The 16,230-nt window shown below is 48.7% G+C and overlaps 1 protein-coding gene, 5 non-coding genes and 1 pseudogene across 6 annotated transcripts; 3 read left to right on the forward strand and 4 right to left on the reverse strand.

Annotated features, from left to right (window-relative positions):
• Positions 1 to 251: 251 nt before the first annotated feature.
• On the reverse strand, positions 252 to 333 carry TRNAL-UAG (transfer RNA leucine (anticodon UAG)). The gene has a single exon. It is a non-coding gene; the product is annotated as a tRNA-Leu (tRNA).
• A 166-nt stretch (positions 334 to 499) lies between these two features.
• HES7 (hes family bHLH transcription factor 7) lies at positions 500 to 5,951 on the reverse strand. Its single transcript, XM_039847279.1, is given in 7 exon segments — positions 500 to 1,947; positions 2,265 to 2,335; positions 2,337 to 2,350; positions 2,924 to 3,019; positions 4,988 to 5,012; positions 5,014 to 5,054; positions 5,450 to 5,951. Coding segments are annotated over 7 exon segments (762 nt in total). The 5' UTR covers positions 5,513 to 5,951; the 3' UTR covers positions 500 to 1,495.
• Positions 840 to 926, forward strand: TRNAR-UCU (transfer RNA arginine (anticodon UCU)). The gene is given in 2 exon segments: positions 840 to 876; positions 891 to 926. It is a non-coding gene; the product is annotated as a tRNA-Arg (tRNA).
• TRNAG-GCC (transfer RNA glycine (anticodon GCC)) lies at positions 5,697 to 5,767 on the forward strand. The gene has a single exon. It is a non-coding gene; the product is annotated as a tRNA-Gly (tRNA).
• A 7,601-nt stretch (positions 5,952 to 13,552) lies between the features above and the next one.
• LOC120589701 (60S ribosomal protein L9-like) lies at positions 13,553 to 15,042 on the forward strand (annotated as a pseudogene).
• Positions 15,043 to 15,332: 290 nt separating this feature from the next.
• Positions 15,333 to 15,414, reverse strand: TRNAS-CGA (transfer RNA serine (anticodon CGA)). Its single transcript has one exon. It is a non-coding gene; the product is annotated as a tRNA-Ser (tRNA).
• A 443-nt stretch (positions 15,415 to 15,857) lies between these two features.
• On the reverse strand, positions 15,858 to 15,931 carry TRNAT-AGU (transfer RNA threonine (anticodon AGU)). The gene has a single exon. It is a non-coding gene; the product is annotated as a tRNA-Thr (tRNA).
• Between the last annotated feature and the right edge of the window lie 299 nt (positions 15,932 to 16,230).

The raw sequence follows: 16,230 nt of genomic DNA on the forward strand, positions 1-16,230 counted from the left end.
TTGCGCAAAATTTGAGAGATAAGAATATTATTTGAGGACGTGTTAAATGGAGATCAGTTAAGAAATGAGTACTTCGGCAGTTTCCATTAAGTCTTGGATTGTGGATAGGATGCAGACCTAGGATTTCTCTGGAGTACCAGAGGGAAGACAGTGGTGAGATCCGTAACAGCAGTTCTCATAAAACGAAATATTTTAAAAGGTCTCTTTATGAATTTTTACAGGGTGCGTAGATAACGAGAAAAACTCTGGTCTGGCAGCGGTGGGATTCGAACCCACGCCTCCGAAGAGACTGGAGCCTAAATCCAGCGCCTTAGACCGCTCGGCCACGCTACCTGCGTGAAAAAGCACTTTCTCCACAGTCCTCCTAAGATAGTAGAGGAAAGAGGTAAGATAGGGGAAGGTTGTATTAAGTTGGTCTTCTTTAGAAACCATCGAGACTTAGGATTGTGGACCAACTGACGGCAAAGCAAACAGACAAAATAAAATAGCGACACAGAAATTTACAACGAACGAGTTTATTTGGATGGGTGGGGCAACATTTGGGAGGAAGGTGCACCTGGGCTGGAAACATCTCCCAAGCGGGCAGCCGGAGCTCTGTACTCGCCCTTTCGCTCATATTCGGTTACTCTCTCCCTGTTTCGTATACCCATGAGCGCCCGCACTCCCACCTGGTTCACCTGCCCGCTACCTCTGTGAGGCAGGCCTCTGAAATCCAAACCACGCACTCTTGGCACGCCCGCCCAATTCCCTCACTCCCCTTCCCACTTCTCCACCCCTCTCCCACCCCTTTTTTCCCATGCTAGTACCCGTAAGCCGTCAGATGCCTCCGCCCGCCAGGTGGCTCTGTGGCGCAATGGATAGCGCATTGGACTTCTAGTGACGAGAGAGCGATTCAAAGGTTGTGGGTTCGAATCCCACCAGAGTCGGTTTTATTTAAACTTTCCCCCCCCGCCCTTTCCTTTTTATCCGGCTTTTTCTTACAGGCTCCCATTCCTTCTCCCTCTACCCTATCTCTGTGTTTTCCACCAGTTTTCAGTTCCAACCTCAGTCTCCGCTGCTTCTTTACTTACCTGTCTGCCCCGAGGCTTGGGCCATGGAGAGCAGGACTGGGGGGCGGGAGACAGAAGGGGAGGGAAAATGGGCGTGGACGCCGAGATAAAGGCAGGCCCCTGGCTCGGGGACACACCGGGATTTAATAACCACTTTATTCCATGCACTAGGGACTCGAGAAAGGACTGGCGCTAGGCCAGGGGTAGAGAGGGTACAATCCTAGACGCAATGGGGGCAGGGAAAAGGGACAGGAACCAGGGAAATATATATTTATATAGATACTCTAATATAGACCACATCTCACCCGCGCGCTGCGCCCGCGCGCTGCGCCCGCGCGCCCCGCCGCCCTCCCCAACACCTCCTCGCCCTGACGCCCGGGTCCCTCTGCTGCCCTCAGGCTGGAGTCTCTACCCTACCCCCAGCCCCCGCCCCCACCCCCCAAAGCTTAGGGCCAAGGTCTCCAGAAAGCGGGCGGTGGGGGCGGCGGGGCCTTGGGAGCCCCGTCTTGTCTGTGAGGCGGCGGTGGCGGCGGCAGCAGTCCGGTGAGGGGCGCCGGCTCGCCGGAATCCCCGACGCGGGGAGAGCAAGGGGACGGGGACCAGGCGCAGCGAGGACTAGGGGTGCCCTGATGCACTGGGGGGCGCTGGTGCAGCGCGGGGCCAGGCGGCGGGGCGGCGGGGTCCAGCGATGGGCGCGACGCTTGGGGCCTCGGATCTACCGGTTCCGGCCGGGGCGGCTTGGGGCGCAGGTAGCCGTGCAGAGCGGAAAAGAGCTGGGCACGGGCCGCCGGGCTGGCGTCGTGCGCGAAGGCCGCCAGGCGAAGCAGGCACTCGCGAAAGCCGGACAAGTAGCAGCTGGCGAGCGCCTCGGCGTCCTGGGCTGGGGACCGGGGAACCCCTGGAGCCGCGGTGGAGGGTGAGGCCGGCGGGAAGACAGGAGGGCAGGGGCCCAACAGGGGTAAGGGAAGGGGCGGGGCGCGGAGATACCAAGGCCGGACAGGCGCACAGACAGAAGCAGAAAGCCAGATGGACGCAGAGAGGGAGAAAATGAGGGAGACAGAGACAGACACGCGCGGGTGTTATTAACCTCGCCTCGGAGCAGAGCCTGCCGCTCCCCAAGCCCACCGTCCACCGTAGGGTCCACCCCGCCTACCCCGGCCCGGGCCTGGGTGAATCCCCCCTCCCTCCCTCAGCTGCCCCACCCCCGCGCTGTACCCGGGGGCTCCACCCGGCTTCGTTCCCTCAAGTAGCCCACGGCGAACTCCAGTATCTCTGCCTTCTCCAACTGGGTTCCGGAGGTTCTCAGACAGGAGGGAGGGCGCAAAGACAGAGAGGGGTGGGTAGAGAGGGGGGAAAGTGGCAGGGGGAAGAAGGGAGGGGGGATGCGGGAGCTGGGGATGCCCCCGGATCACGTTTGCGCTCTGACCACCGAGCGCGCTACCGAATGCGGAGTGGAGATGACCAAGAACGGTCCTCGACCACTCGGACACGAAACTGTCCAATCCGAGGAGATGATGCCAACCCCTCATTGAAATAGCAAACCCCATGAGTGAAATTAACCATACTGCTGGCCGTTCGGGGTTGGGGTGGGGTGGGGAGAGGAGGAAGAATTTACAGACTCAAAGGTTGAAACTGACCTACCCGGGAGTGAAATTTACAAAGCCGGGTGTGAAACTTACAGACCCGAAGGGTGGCCACGAAGATCGCGTTCTGAGAGCAAGAGGGGGTCTGGGATGGGATTCCAAGGACGGGACTCAGGTCAGGATGCCTTGGGGCCAGGGTCGCCAATGGAGGATGTGTTCCCACCCAAGTGGGAAGCCCTGGGACGGTAGAATGGAGTGCTTGGGGGTTCCGGGGATGGCAGAAGGACTGACCTGGTCACGGGTTCGTTCCAGGAGCAGCAGCCTCAGCTCTTCCAGGCTGCGGTTGATGCGGTCCCGACGCCGCTTCTCCACAAGCGGTTTCAGCATCTGGGACCAGCAGGAAAGGAAGAGCGGGCCGACCGGACCAAGACTCAGCGCGGCCGCGCGGGCATCAGGATCCCGCCGCTGGGATAGGCCCGCCTCCACCCCTTCCCAGGACCCCTGAGAGCCTAGGGCCGAGCCCATTCGATCCCTCTCCGCTCCCCCTCCCAGTGCCCCTAGGGTCAATTTCTGTAGCTCGCCTCCTCTCTCTCCCGGGTCTTCTGCATTCTCCTCTCTCAGTCTTGTCCTCCCTCCTCCCCACTCTGTGTCTCTCCTTCTCCATCTCTTTTCTCTCTACGTCTCCGTCTCGTGCAGACTCTCTGTCTCAGTGGAGAACTTTGGGGGCCCTCTTTGAGCCCAGACACGTGGGCCGCAAGGTGCCGGACTCAGAGCTGGCGGCCCTGAGTGTAAAAAGGGAGATACCCAGCGCGACCGCGCCTCCTCTTCTCCCTCTAACCCGTCTAAGCTGTCACTGTTCTCAACTGGTTCTAAAATCTTCCACCCGGTCTTGGGCCTCTGGAACCAATGCCCATTGGGCCAGCCCGCGTGGAGCAAATGCATGTCTCCGCTTTTTGTTTCCATCCTCCTCCCTTAGCTCTGCTCTTCCCTTGCTTATTTCACTCAAATTCCAGCCCCCTCCCACGCCCCCCAGGCCGCAAGGTGCCAACTCCCATTACCCAAACCCCAGACCTCTACTTCTGCCGCCCACTCAGGTCCTGCTCTGACCCCGTCCCCTTCTTCATAGTTTGCAACTTCCTCCCCAGCTCCTGGCTCCTTTTGTCCCCCACTCAATTCTCCCCCTTCCAGCCCAGCGTCTCCAGCCTCTTCCCAGGCCCAGGGACCTCTGCTCCCTCTTCTCTCGCCTCTCACCTTGGGGCCGTCCCTATTCTCGGCTCGATCCCGAGTGACCATCGCTCCTCCGGACCCTAGTGTAGACCGAGTTCCTGCTCGGGTTGTGCCTTATATCACTCAGGCTCCTAGGTGTGATGGGGGGACCCGGACCCGCCCCCTTAGGCACCCAGATCCCGCCCGGCGCGGCCCTGGGCACGAGGCATCCGGAAAGGGGAGGAGCGCAAGGAGGAGAAGAAGGAGTGGAACTGGCCTGGGAGTGTGGGAAATGAGGGGTCAGTGTAGCACCAGCTGGTTTAAGGACCATAAGGCTGTATAATGAGGCGGGTCCCAGTTGAAAGGAGGAGGTTATTAGAGGGGGAGAGGGAGTTTGAGGAATCTGGGGACAGAACTCAGGAGTGAAGTTCAGAATTCTCCGCCTCCCAATCGCAACTTTCTTGGGAGGTCACTGTACCCCACTCACCATAAAATAAAAGTTAGCACCCCTTAGCCCCCAGGCTGGAGCTTATACCTCTTCCCCCAAAGTTCACCTCCTACTTGAGATAGAAAGCGACCTGAGTGAGCGAGGTGAAACTGTCTGATTCAACTGAGGCTCTGTCTGGAGGTAGAAGAGAAGCTCTGTTCTATCTAAGGCAGTTACATTCAATTCCTCCAACAAGGAAAGGGACTCGGTCCACACCAGGAGCCGGAGAAGCGTTAGTCACTCGCGCTTGTGATCACTGGGCACTGGTCTAGGCTTGTACCGTCTATACTGAGATTTGCGCTAGAGGCTCAGCTCATCCCTGCAGGATCTAATGAAAAAACGATGTGTTATCAAGCAGTTATTATAGAATCAGAGTACAGTACGTGCTCAGGAAAAGGATCATCCTGAAGGATGGCTGGACTGGTGGGGGTGGGGGCGGGAGGGAAACCTCAAGGAAGAGGAAGCAAAGCTTTGAAGCACGGGTAGGAGGTGGAGAGATCTTTCACTTACAAGTATTTGAATCAAAACAATAGGAGATTCAGGCTGCCAGGACACCTGACACAAGTGTGCTCGCTTTGCTTGCTCCCAGAGATCCCTCGTAACTGTAGAGGAGCAGGAAGCAGGAAGTTTTATTAAAGGGACAAAAACGGATAAACACCCACCTCAAACCAAGACCATGACCCTCTGCAGGATGATGCATGAACACTCGGAGACTTCAGGACAAAATGCCTGAGAAGATAAAATCAGAGATTTAGCAGGTGGTACTGCAAGGGAACCAGGGGCAAGAAGACGTAAAAACAAGATTGCAGAACGAGTCCGACGATAGGTGCGGAGTCGGAGACGGATGGGGTTACTCCTGGCCTACCCAGTGCCCCTCCACACTTTCTCTCCTCTCTCCTCTCTCTCTCTCTCCCCGCAACACCCCCGGCCCCGAAGCCTGCCTTGCCAAGGCCCGAGCCCGAACGGACACAGACCTTCGGATGGGTGCTCCCATTTGGGTTCAGGGCCCTCAGCATATCCCACCTCCCTCTATCTGGGCCAAATGGGAGTGCAAATGTGTGGCCCCAGCAACCCCCACTGCCCCCCTCCCTTGGGAACCTAGGCTCAGGCTGAGTTTTTCTCACCTGCACGCGAGGCTTGGGGGCCCCGGGCTGTTCGCACCCGGGTGTGGGGCCGCCCCTTGCCATATGGGGCGACTTTATGGTCGGATGGCCGGATCCCAGATAGAGGAAGGATGCCTTGGTGCTCCACCCACTTCAGCTACTCGGGGCCACTCCTTCGCCCGGCCTCTTGCCTACAAAGTCGGCTTGACAGTGGGGGCTTGAGCCTCTTACAAGCTCTGGTAGAGTCACCGGGCGCCACTCACCACATGCATTGGTGGTTCAGTGGTAGAATTCTCGCCTGCCACGCGGGAGGCCCGGGTTCGATTCCCGGCCAATGCAACACGCTTCGTTTTTATTCCCCCAAAAAGAGTCTCTTGAGGTATCTGAGCTCTTTAACGTTTCCACGAGGTATTTAACTTTTAACTTTTTTACTCTATCGCAGAGTTGGAGGCTTTGGATCGAGACCTTAAGTCCATACATCCTCCCTAGCCCATCCTCCCAGCCTGGGAGTCCTGCCGCCTTCCCCACCCCGCCCTCCGCTCTCGGCCCCGCACCTCCGCAGGCGTGACCCTGAGAAAGGACACCGCGCTCGGATTCCTACCCCGGGGGTCCTCTTGGCCCTCTGCGGGGCGGGGCTAGGTCTCCGCCCCAAGTGCTCTGACTCCTTTGCTCTTCTTTCCATTTCTCTGCCTTGCTCTCTGTCTTACCTCTTATTCCCTCTGAAGCGCGCTTTCTTTTCCCAAGTCCAGGGACCTCGGCCTTTTCTGTCTCGCGGTCTTTCTGCGTCTCTGCATTCCTCTTGGTGTCTCTGTGTCTGTATCATTCATGTTCTTTCCAGATCTCTTAGCAACTTCTGCATTGGTCTCTTTGGGTCTTTTGTAGTCTCTGTATCTCTGACTCCAGATCTCTCCGGCCTCTCCGTTTCTCTCTGCGTCTGTGTCTCGGTCTCTGGTTGACTCTGGGTGTCTACAGGTCTCTAGGATTTCTCTGGGTCTCTGTCGCCTCGCGGCACTTTGCTCTCTCACGTTCCTCCCATCCCCTAGGAAGCTCGCTCACATCTCCAGGTTCCTGTCACCTCCCTGCCCGCCCCTTCACGGCCGCTTTGATCCCGCACGCGTCCGGCCGGCGGGCGGCGGGGCGCACCCACCAGCTGCCGCGGCCACTTGTGAGCGGCGTCGGGGGCATCTGGGCTCCCCCGCTTGCCGCACAGGTTTTCAGCGGTCTTCCACGGGGCGCGTTAGGCCTCCCTCGCCCCGCTCCTTACGGCACTGTCTCTTGCTGCTGTCCGGGCTTCTGCAGGCCCAGGTCTTAGGTTCGCTGCGTCTGGGTCTCGGTCTTGATATCTTGATCTACCTCGGTCACTCTCTAGAAGTCGCCCTGGGTGTGTTTCTGCATCTCTGATTTTTGTCTCCTGTCTCTTTCAGACTGTCTGTTTCACCTGGGCTAGGTCTGGGTCTTTCCTATCTCACGATTGTGTCGATGACTGGGAATGCTGTCTCCTCTAAGCGGGAACAGTTTACCTCCAGAAGGAAAATGTACAGCAATTTGGGCATCTGTATATCTGTGCGCACAGTCGCTGTATTTATCCACTCAGCGGATATTTACAGAGTGCCTCCTGTGTGCTCAGTATGGTTAGGCTTTGAGGGTACATTGGGTTTGGGCGGGAGAGACACAATAACTAAGAAAGCAGAAAATAATATAAGTTCAAACGGTTATAAGACGGGGGGCGAGGTGAGGAACAACCCGGCACCACAACGACTTGAGAGTGAAGTGTTACTTTACTCTGGCCTGTCAGAGACATCCTCTATCAGGAGGTGATATTTCAGCCCAGAGCAGCCAGCCATGAGTTCAAACAAAAAGAACAGCAAGTGCAAAGGCTCTGAGGCAGGAACAGGCTTTGCTGGTGGGAGCTAGAGAAAGAGGGCCAGTGTCCCTTAGACAGAGAATTTGGAGCGCGATAGAGATAAAAATGGAGAGTCAGGTATGGCCCTTCACATCGGGCCTTTGAGGCTCCTGAAGGAGTTTGAATTTTAGTCTAAGTGCAACTGGAAGCCAGTGGAGAGTTTTAATAGGAAAGTTATGTTCACTAACCTATGCTTTAAATTAACACTTTGGCTGCTGTGTGAAGGATGGAAGCAGGAACATCATCTAGCTTGCTGGAGTAGTCATTTAGGCAAGACATGATGGTAGCTTGTACTGAAGTGGAGAGGGAAAGTGAACTAGGTTTTTGGCTTAAGTAACCCAGGAGTCGGTGGTGCCTTTTCTTGAGATGGAAAGGGGGAGGGTACAAAAAGGGTTTGGGGAGAGCAATCAAGCATTATACTTTAGTCAGGTTAGTGGAGATTCCCTTAGACATCTTACCCAGGTAGGCCAGGGTCAGAGCTGGAGGGTAAATATAGGGGAGTCATTGAAAGATAGATGGTGTTTAATGCTATAAGACTAAGGATGGGAGAGAGGATAGAGAGAAAAGAGACTGAGCAAGGAGCCCTAGGGCACCCTAACACAAGGTCAAGTTGAGAAGGAAAAATTGTCAAAGGGATCTAGAGTGATCAGAGAGGTAGCAGAAAAGCCAGGGGAGTGAGGTGTTCTGGAAACCAAGAAAAGAGAGTGTATGAAGAAGGAAAGGGCAGTAAGCTCTAGAGAAATTGCTGGGAGGTCAAGTAAGAAGAGAGAAGCAACTATTCAGTTTAGCATCTTGGAAGTCGCAGATGACCTGGGTTGCGGGGAGTGACTATGTGCAGTCTCACTGAGTGGGTTGAGGTTAAAATAGGATGTGAATGTATGCAGACAGTGGCTTATAGACAACTCCATCAAGTTTTGCTATAAATGGTGAGCAGAACAGTGTGGCATGTAGGAGCACAAGAGATGAGGGGTGCTAGAACTGGTTTGATGCTCATGGGAATAACCAAGACCTCAAAATCTGGGGGGTTGGGGGAGGGCGGGAATGAAGTGGGAAGACTTCACCTCCACCAGGTAGAGAAATCAATCTCAGCTTGTAGGGAAGGCTCTTCAAGCATAGGGAGATGGGAGAGACAGAGGACGTGGGTCAGTTGGGTTAGAGAAAGGATGAAGCAAATTGTCTAGATTTCTTTCATTTTCTCGAAGAATAAATCAAGCTCATTGCTGGAGAGGAGAGAGCTACAGATTGTATGAGAAAGAAGGTGTGAAATGTTCATTTCTGAGAGTAGAAAAACAAACCTAGGCTAGGAGAATAGGATTTCTAGGCAGGCTGAGAGTCCATTTGAGATGTGGGATAAAACATTTCAAGTTCAGAGGCCAAATCACCATGAAGCTAATGAAGTTCATGCTTCAGGACTCCTCACTTAGGCCCCTGGGAGGGTCCTAGCAACACCTTCACACAGCCATATATGCTTCTGTAAAATTTGCAAATGTAAAATATTTTAACTGTAAATGGTAAAGGCCACTGTCACTTTCCACTTTGCTTTCCCTCTGTCATACCTTCCCCCTGGTGTTGGTGTGGTTGTGACCATTTTGGGAGATCTGGTTATGGAGAAAGTGAGTTGGAGAGACATAAAATTTAAAGTTTCATGGGATATGCTGATATAGTTCCCAGTGGTTAAGTTAGCCTAGCTATTTTAGTGTAGGAATGGCTTCCAGGAATACTATCATGTGGTGCCCACTCACCAAGCTTTGTGCAAAGCCAGAGGGCACATGTGATATGAATGTGTCCAGTGGCTCCTGTCACTGTAAGTACATGGATAGTAGAGGAGAAACAAGATTTGAAATATAGAGAGCCAGTGGCTAATTTGTAAAAGATATTATAGAGGTGCACAGGCAGTTAATTAATACAAATGAGTTATTTTTCTGGACTCTGTGGCATTTGTGGCATTTGCCAGTTTTTTCCATTTGTAAGTTGTTGTGATCCCTTGTTTCACTCTAAATATTACTTTCTGTTCCTAATTTTATATTATTTTCTTTAAAAATACTTCCTAAACCTGAGACCAGTTGTTAGGCTGGGTGATTTTCTCCAGCCACTGCTTTTGTGCAGATGTGATTGTGAGAACATCCCCCTCCCCCAGCGTTTCTGGGGTATCAGATCGGGTCTCTGTGTGGTTGGCATGCCTCTGTGTCAGTGTGGACCTGTGTGCATGTCTGCGTACATAGTGTGTGTATGAAAGTCTGGGTTTCCAGCCTCTTCCTAGCCATGCTTTCAACACTAGGCTGTGTCTGGGCTCGAGGGACGGGAACTCGTGTCCCACACGTGCGGAGCCCTTAGGGAGGCAGGGGGCTGGGAAGGAACTGAGACAACACAGCTGGTCCAGTTGTCTGAGCTTCCTCTCCCCTGCTGTGATGTCTCCCCAAGCTTGGGTTCCAAGGCTCAACTCCTCCCTCTTTGTTCTTCAAAGGGAAGGCGGTTTACTGGGACCCCCTGGGTCCTGGGTAGGGGAAGTGCCTGGAGGGCTGGATCCTGGGGGTTTGGGGGTTGGGAAGTAGGAAGACCAGACCCCTGGGCCAAGGGAAGAATCAGGTAAAAGTCCTCTGTATATCCCAAAACAAAACAGACAATATTTCTTGCTCTTATAAATCATACACTTCTTGTGGGAAAAACAGTCAAATGAACATTATACAAAACTTATCATTTGTTAAATGATGATAAATGTTATGGAGAAATGTGAAGCAGGGAAGTGGAAAGTGGGAACTGTAATTTTAGATGGTATGATTAGGGAAGGACTCATTAAGAAGGTGAAATGTAAGAGGTGATGGTGCAAGCTACAGGGAAGCCTGGAGGAAGAACACTCCAGGCAGAGGGACTAACTGGAAGAAAGGCCCTGAGGGGCAGCATGCCTGGCCTGTCTGAGGAAAAGAGCAGCAAGGGCTTGAGTGGGCAGTGCTGGGGTGGAGGTAGCCAGCACAGGAGTTGTAGGTGGTGAGATTGGAGCTTGAAAATGTAGGACCACCTAGTCCACTGCAAGGACTTTGTCAGGATTCACTCATTTTTGAGTGAGATGAGAAGCCATTGGAAGATTTTTTTTCCCTTTGCTCTTTCATTTTAGTTTTTGGCACTTTTAATTTTTTCACACTTTCAGGGAAGTTACAAGAATAATAATACAAGGAACTGCATACTTTCCCCCCCAAGTCCATTAATTGTTTACATTTGCCATTTGGGAACATCAGGCCCTTCTGCTCCTAGTTACTCAGTATGTATTTCCTAAGCACAAGGACATTTGTAGCATAATGATACATAATAGTACAATCATTAATATCAGGATATTAAAATTAATATTATACTATTATTTAATCCCTAGTCCATATTCAAATTTCCTCAAATGTTTCAATGATGTCCTTTATAGGTCTTTATTCCCAGTCCAGGATCACATGTTGCATATAACTTTTATGTCTCTTTAGCCTCATTTAATCTGGAAAAATCTTTTTAATTTTTTTTTATTTGTTAGCATTTAAAGAGTATTATTTTAATCGGATGATTTTCTTCAAACAAGGAGAAATTATTTACTTTAGAACAATAGAATATTGATTAGCAAGTGAGTAACTTTGGAACATGCGAAGGTATTCTATAAACTTAGGTCTAAGTGAAATAACAAAACAGGGTGCTTTGATAGCTTGGAAAGGAGTGGGGAAAGGAGTGGGGGTGGGACAAAGACAGTGGCTGTGAAGAATAGAAAAAGATTAGTATTTACTTGGCTCATGTGTGAACTGATTATGCACGCTTTCTAGGATGTCCAAATTCTGGAGATGGGTCCATTATCTCGTGACTTCCCAGCCTTCCATTGTGCTTCATCTCCTATTTAGCCATTTTTCGACTCCACACCCACTTTTGCCCTTATTGAAAATGTCGCTTCTGATTCTTTTTCTTTTTCCATATGGCTTCTACTTAGTTTTCCTAGGTTTTTTCTAGTTGTCTTCCCATTCCACAACCCTGATTCCTACTTCTCAGTGGCTACTTGACAGCTCATAGTTGTTCGTTCTACCATTTACATCTATACTTCATACTTCTGAATAACAAACATGTCTACTTGATCTCCTTTCCCCCAGTTCAGACACTTTTACTGGCTTTCTACTCTGTTCCTCCAGACCTCTGTTCACAGGTGTTTTTATTTCTCCTTCATTCTTCCAGTTCTGTAATTGTAATTTTTAAAAATATTTTTATTAAAATATAGCTAATATATAATATTGTATTTGTTTCAGGTGTTCTGTAATTTTTAGTTAAACAAACATTTAGTGTTTTATTATTATGGTAAGGTAAATATTTTTAAATTTGAGTCACCTTTATTGTGCAATTTTATTTTTTTTAGAGTTAATAATTGTTTTATTTTTTTGGTTTAAGTTTTCTATGATGTATTATTAATTCTTTACCCAAACTCAATTTAAACTCTCCAGTGTGAGCAAACAGGTCACGTAATCCATCAATTTCAGCTTTAAAAAAAAAATTTTTTTTAAAGAGTCTTCCTTCTGGAGCACTCTTACTCCTCCAACCTGGACTGGTTTCGCCGTCTTTGCTACACAGCTCCTGGGACTTTATCATCATCTTGAGAATTCCCTTCAGGTCTTTTTTGTGTTGGACCCTGGGTTTCTTGTCATTCATGTCCTCTTGGCTTACTTCCTCTGTTTTGGTGCAGTGCAATCTCTAGTCTGCTTTGAGAAGGGATGGATGGGGTTTTTTGTTTTGTTTTCTTTTTTAACATCGTATGTCTGAAAAATGTCTTTCCTTAATTTAATTGATAGTTTAGTTATTAAATTCTAATCTGGAAGAATCTTTGTTGTTCTTGATCTTCACAGTTTTGAAGAGTTCAGGATCGTTATTTTGTAGAACGTCCTTCAGTTTGGATTGTCAGATGTTTCTCCATGGGTAGAATCAAATTATTCAGGTTATGCATTTTTGTAAGGAATGTCACCACAGAAGTGATGTGTCCTTCTCATTGCATCACATCAGAAGACCCATGTCAATTTTAACCATGTCAAAGTTATGGTTACTGACATGGTTAAAATGGTGTCCACCAGAGTTCTCCACTGTAAAGTTATTATTTCCTCTTAGCAATAATTAATAATTTGTGAGAAGATACTTTGAGATTCTTTACTATCTCATCAAAAATTTACCCATTAGTTTAGTGTCCATTGATGATTTTTAACTGCAATACTCCTATATTTATTAGTTGGCAGTTTACTATAAACAGAGCTTTTGCTTTTCCTCTCATTTATTTATACTGATTTGAACTTTGGATTCTTACTTGATTCAATGAGTTATAATCCACCACGATCATTATTTATTTAATGCTCAAATTGTCCCAGATTTAGCCAATGAGAACCCTTTTGGCCGGCTGCAGCCTCTAGTTACTGTTTCTTTTTGATATATACCCAATATTCTTTGATCACCTCTTTACTTTCTAATGCAACAAAATGTTTCAAGACCATTTTGTAATTCCCCAGCTGTAGCCCTGGAATTAGCCTTATTTCCAAGGAGCCCTGGTTCATTTTAGCAGGAAATGATACTTAGTAACTAAGATCTGGACACTTGGTGTACTTATCATGACTTGTGTATCATACCTAGAAAGTATATGTATGTGTATACGTTGTGTATGTGCATACATTTATTTCTATATCTATACACATTAAAAACCAAGAATTCATATTGATACTCCATTGAAAGAGTAGAGGACTGACATAGTCTGATTTATTTTTAAAAAGGATCACTTTGCCCAGTGTGTTCAGAGTAGACTGTAAGGAAACAAGGAACAAGAGCAGAAGCAAGGAAATAATTTAGGGGCTATTGCAATTATCTGTGTGAAAAATAAGGGTGGCTTGGACCAGGGTGAAATGGTGAAATAGTGACAAGTAGTCAATTTTTTTTTTTTTTTTTTATATTTTAAATAAGAAATTGCAGACTGGTTCAATGTGTACTGCGTGAGAGACGAATCAAAGATTGTCCTAGGGTTTTTAGGACCAACTGAAAAAATAGAATTTCCATTAACTGAGATAGAAGAATTACAGGTGAAGCAGGTTCTGGGAAGAACCAGGAGTTTGGTATGGACATTTTAAGTTTGTGATTGCCTATTAAATATCCAAGTGGAAATGACATGTAGGCAATAGGATATAAGCATCTATAATTCAGGGAAGAGTTCTGGAGCTGGAGATGAAAATTTGGGATGTATTAATATATTATTCGTTGATATATAAAGCCCTGAGACTAGAAATAACTAAAGGAGTACAGATAGAGAAGAATTTGGAAAATTGAGCCTTGAAAACACTCCCGCAGTGAGATCCAGAAGATGATGAGCCAGCAAAGGAGTCTGTGAATGAACTGCTAATGACATAGAAGTATCAAAAGAGTGTGGTGTCCTAGAAGGCGAGCAAAGTGTTTCTAAGAGGGGAGAGTAAGCAACTGCAGCTAAGTAGTGATCGATGAATTTAGCAATGTCATGGCACCTGATTAGAGAAGGTTCAAAGGAGAATGGGAAGATGGAATTGGAGTTAGTGGGTATAACTTGTTTTGCAGAAGAGGAAAACAGAGAAATGGAATGGTAACTGGAGGGGGGCATGGGGTCAAGATAGCTTTTGTTGTTTTGATTGTTCTAAATTGGAATGCATTTCAGAATGTTTGTTGGCTGGTGGGAATAATCCAGTTAGAGGGGGAAATTTTGATGGTATGGGAACGAGAACAATGTCCTTGAGCCCTCATGGGCTGCCTGAGGGAATGGGAGCTCTAGTAAGTGTAGGCTTTAGGTGGAAGGGTTCATCTACAGTAATGAGGGAAAGGAAGAGTATGTGGACACAGACAGGTAGGTAGGTAGGTAGGTTGGTAGGTAGGTGTAAGTGTGGATATCAATGGAAAAATCTCTTCAGAATGCCTTATTCTCTGTGAAATGAAGTAAAGCTGATGGAGAACACAGGGATTTGTGGTTTGAGGTAAAGAAGGGAGAAGGAATGAAATAGTATAGAAGAACTGCAGGCCAATGGATTAAGGAAATGTAATATGGTAGTCAAACAGCACTGAGGAATCACCTGAGTGAGGTGAAGTTAAGAATTCAAATTGGCAGTTACAAGCCTTAAGCAAGGGCTCTTTGCTGCATCCACTGCAAGGATGAAGACAATTCTCAGCAATCAGACTGTCGACATTCCAGCAAATGTGGATATCACGTTGAAGGGACACACAGTAATTATGAAGGGCCCCAGGGTACCCTGCAGAGGGACTTCAATCACACCAATGTAGAACTCAGTCTCCTTGGAAAGAAACAGAAGAGGCTCCAGGTTGACAAATGGGGAACTAGAAAGGAACTGGCTACTGTTCTCACTATCTGTGTACAGAACATGATCAAGGGTGTTCCATTGGGGTTCCGTTACAAGATGAGGTCTGTGTATGCTCATTTCTCATTGTTTTTCAGGAGAATGGTTCTCTTTTTGAAATTTGAAATTTCTTGGGTGAAAAATACATCCTCAGGGTTCGGATGAGGTCAGGTATCGCTTGTTCAGTATTTCGAGCCCAAAAAGATGAGTTAATTCTTGAAGGAAACGACATTGAGCTTGTATCAAATTCAGCTGCTTTGATTCTACAAGCCACAACAGTTAAAAACTAGGATATCAGAAAAATTTGGATAGTATTTGTTTCTGGAAAAGGAACAATTCAGCAGGATGATGAATAGGTCTAAGTTGATCAGCTACCGAAACGGCAAGATGTTGCATGATTCCTTAGACTTATTTGTGGTATTTTAAAGATGCACTAAAAATTGTGTGTTGATTTTGTGAGCAGGAAGGCTTCTGCAGGTCACAGCTTTCCGAGGTATAGGTTGAGTTTGAGGCCCGCAAGAGGGCGCTCGCGGAGGGGTGCCATGGCCGACCTGAGTGAGAATCCCAGACTAAATAAGGGATCTTTTCCAAGAGAAGACAGCAAGAGAAAAACACTGTTTCTAATACCTACATTCAAAAGCGCGAACGCTGTGAGCAGGATTCGAACCTGCGCGGGAAGACCCCATTGGATTTCGAGTCCAACGCCTTAACCACTCGGCCATCACAGCCACGTGCAAGTTGGGGCCTGTGCAACTATAGCTGCCTATGAATAATGCCTGCCTCTTGCCCGGCCTGTTCTTGAGATGTCTGTGCGCGTGCGCCTCCGCGGTGCAGGCCGCGCCTACCTTGCATCAGTCATCAGCAGCCCTACGGGCTTAGCAACGCTCAGCAACTTTTTTTTTTTTTTCCCTTCTCCCTCCTTGCCCCGAGGCACAGTAAGGCCACAACAAAATAAGCCTAAATCTGAGTGCAAGGGCCAACACCCTTGAAAGCAAAGAGTTGCCCGCTTTCCCCGCTACGCAGGGGAAAGTGGCAGTCAGAAGAAAGGCATACTGAAAGAGGACCGGAATGGAAGTCCCAAGGTAGGGGGTAAGGCACTACGGAAAGTGCCTTAGTTATGGAAATGTGTCGTGTTTGCCTTGCGGCAATAATACCACACCATTTTTGACCTAGGCACCGCTGGGATTCGAACCCAGGATCTCCTGTTTACTAGACAGGCGCTTTAACCAGCTAAGCCACGGCGCCGTTGGGATACATATTCTGTATGCATATATCATGCTGTTTACAGGCACCGGTGGAAAATACAAGACAACGGTAGTTTCACGTCCTCAACGACTCATCCTTTCTAGGGTTACCCACTTCCTTTCCCTTCCCAGGTTCTGAGTCCTGAACCAGAGAGCTAACAGTCTGTCCCTTCCTTCTTCCACACCTTTGGGAGCCAACTTGACCATGTATGGGTATGTTACTCCCAGTCCCTTAGTCACCTAACACCTTCAGCCCTTCTCCGTGTGGCGACAAAGTCAAATTCCCTCAACTGCTTCAGG

Source organism: Pteropus medius, unplaced genomic scaffold (assembly GCF_902729225.1).
Source record: "Pteropus medius unplaced genomic scaffold, Ma_sr-lr_union100, whole genome shotgun sequence".
Classification (NCBI taxonomy): domain Eukaryota; kingdom Metazoa; phylum Chordata; class Mammalia; order Chiroptera; family Pteropodidae; genus Pteropus; species Pteropus medius.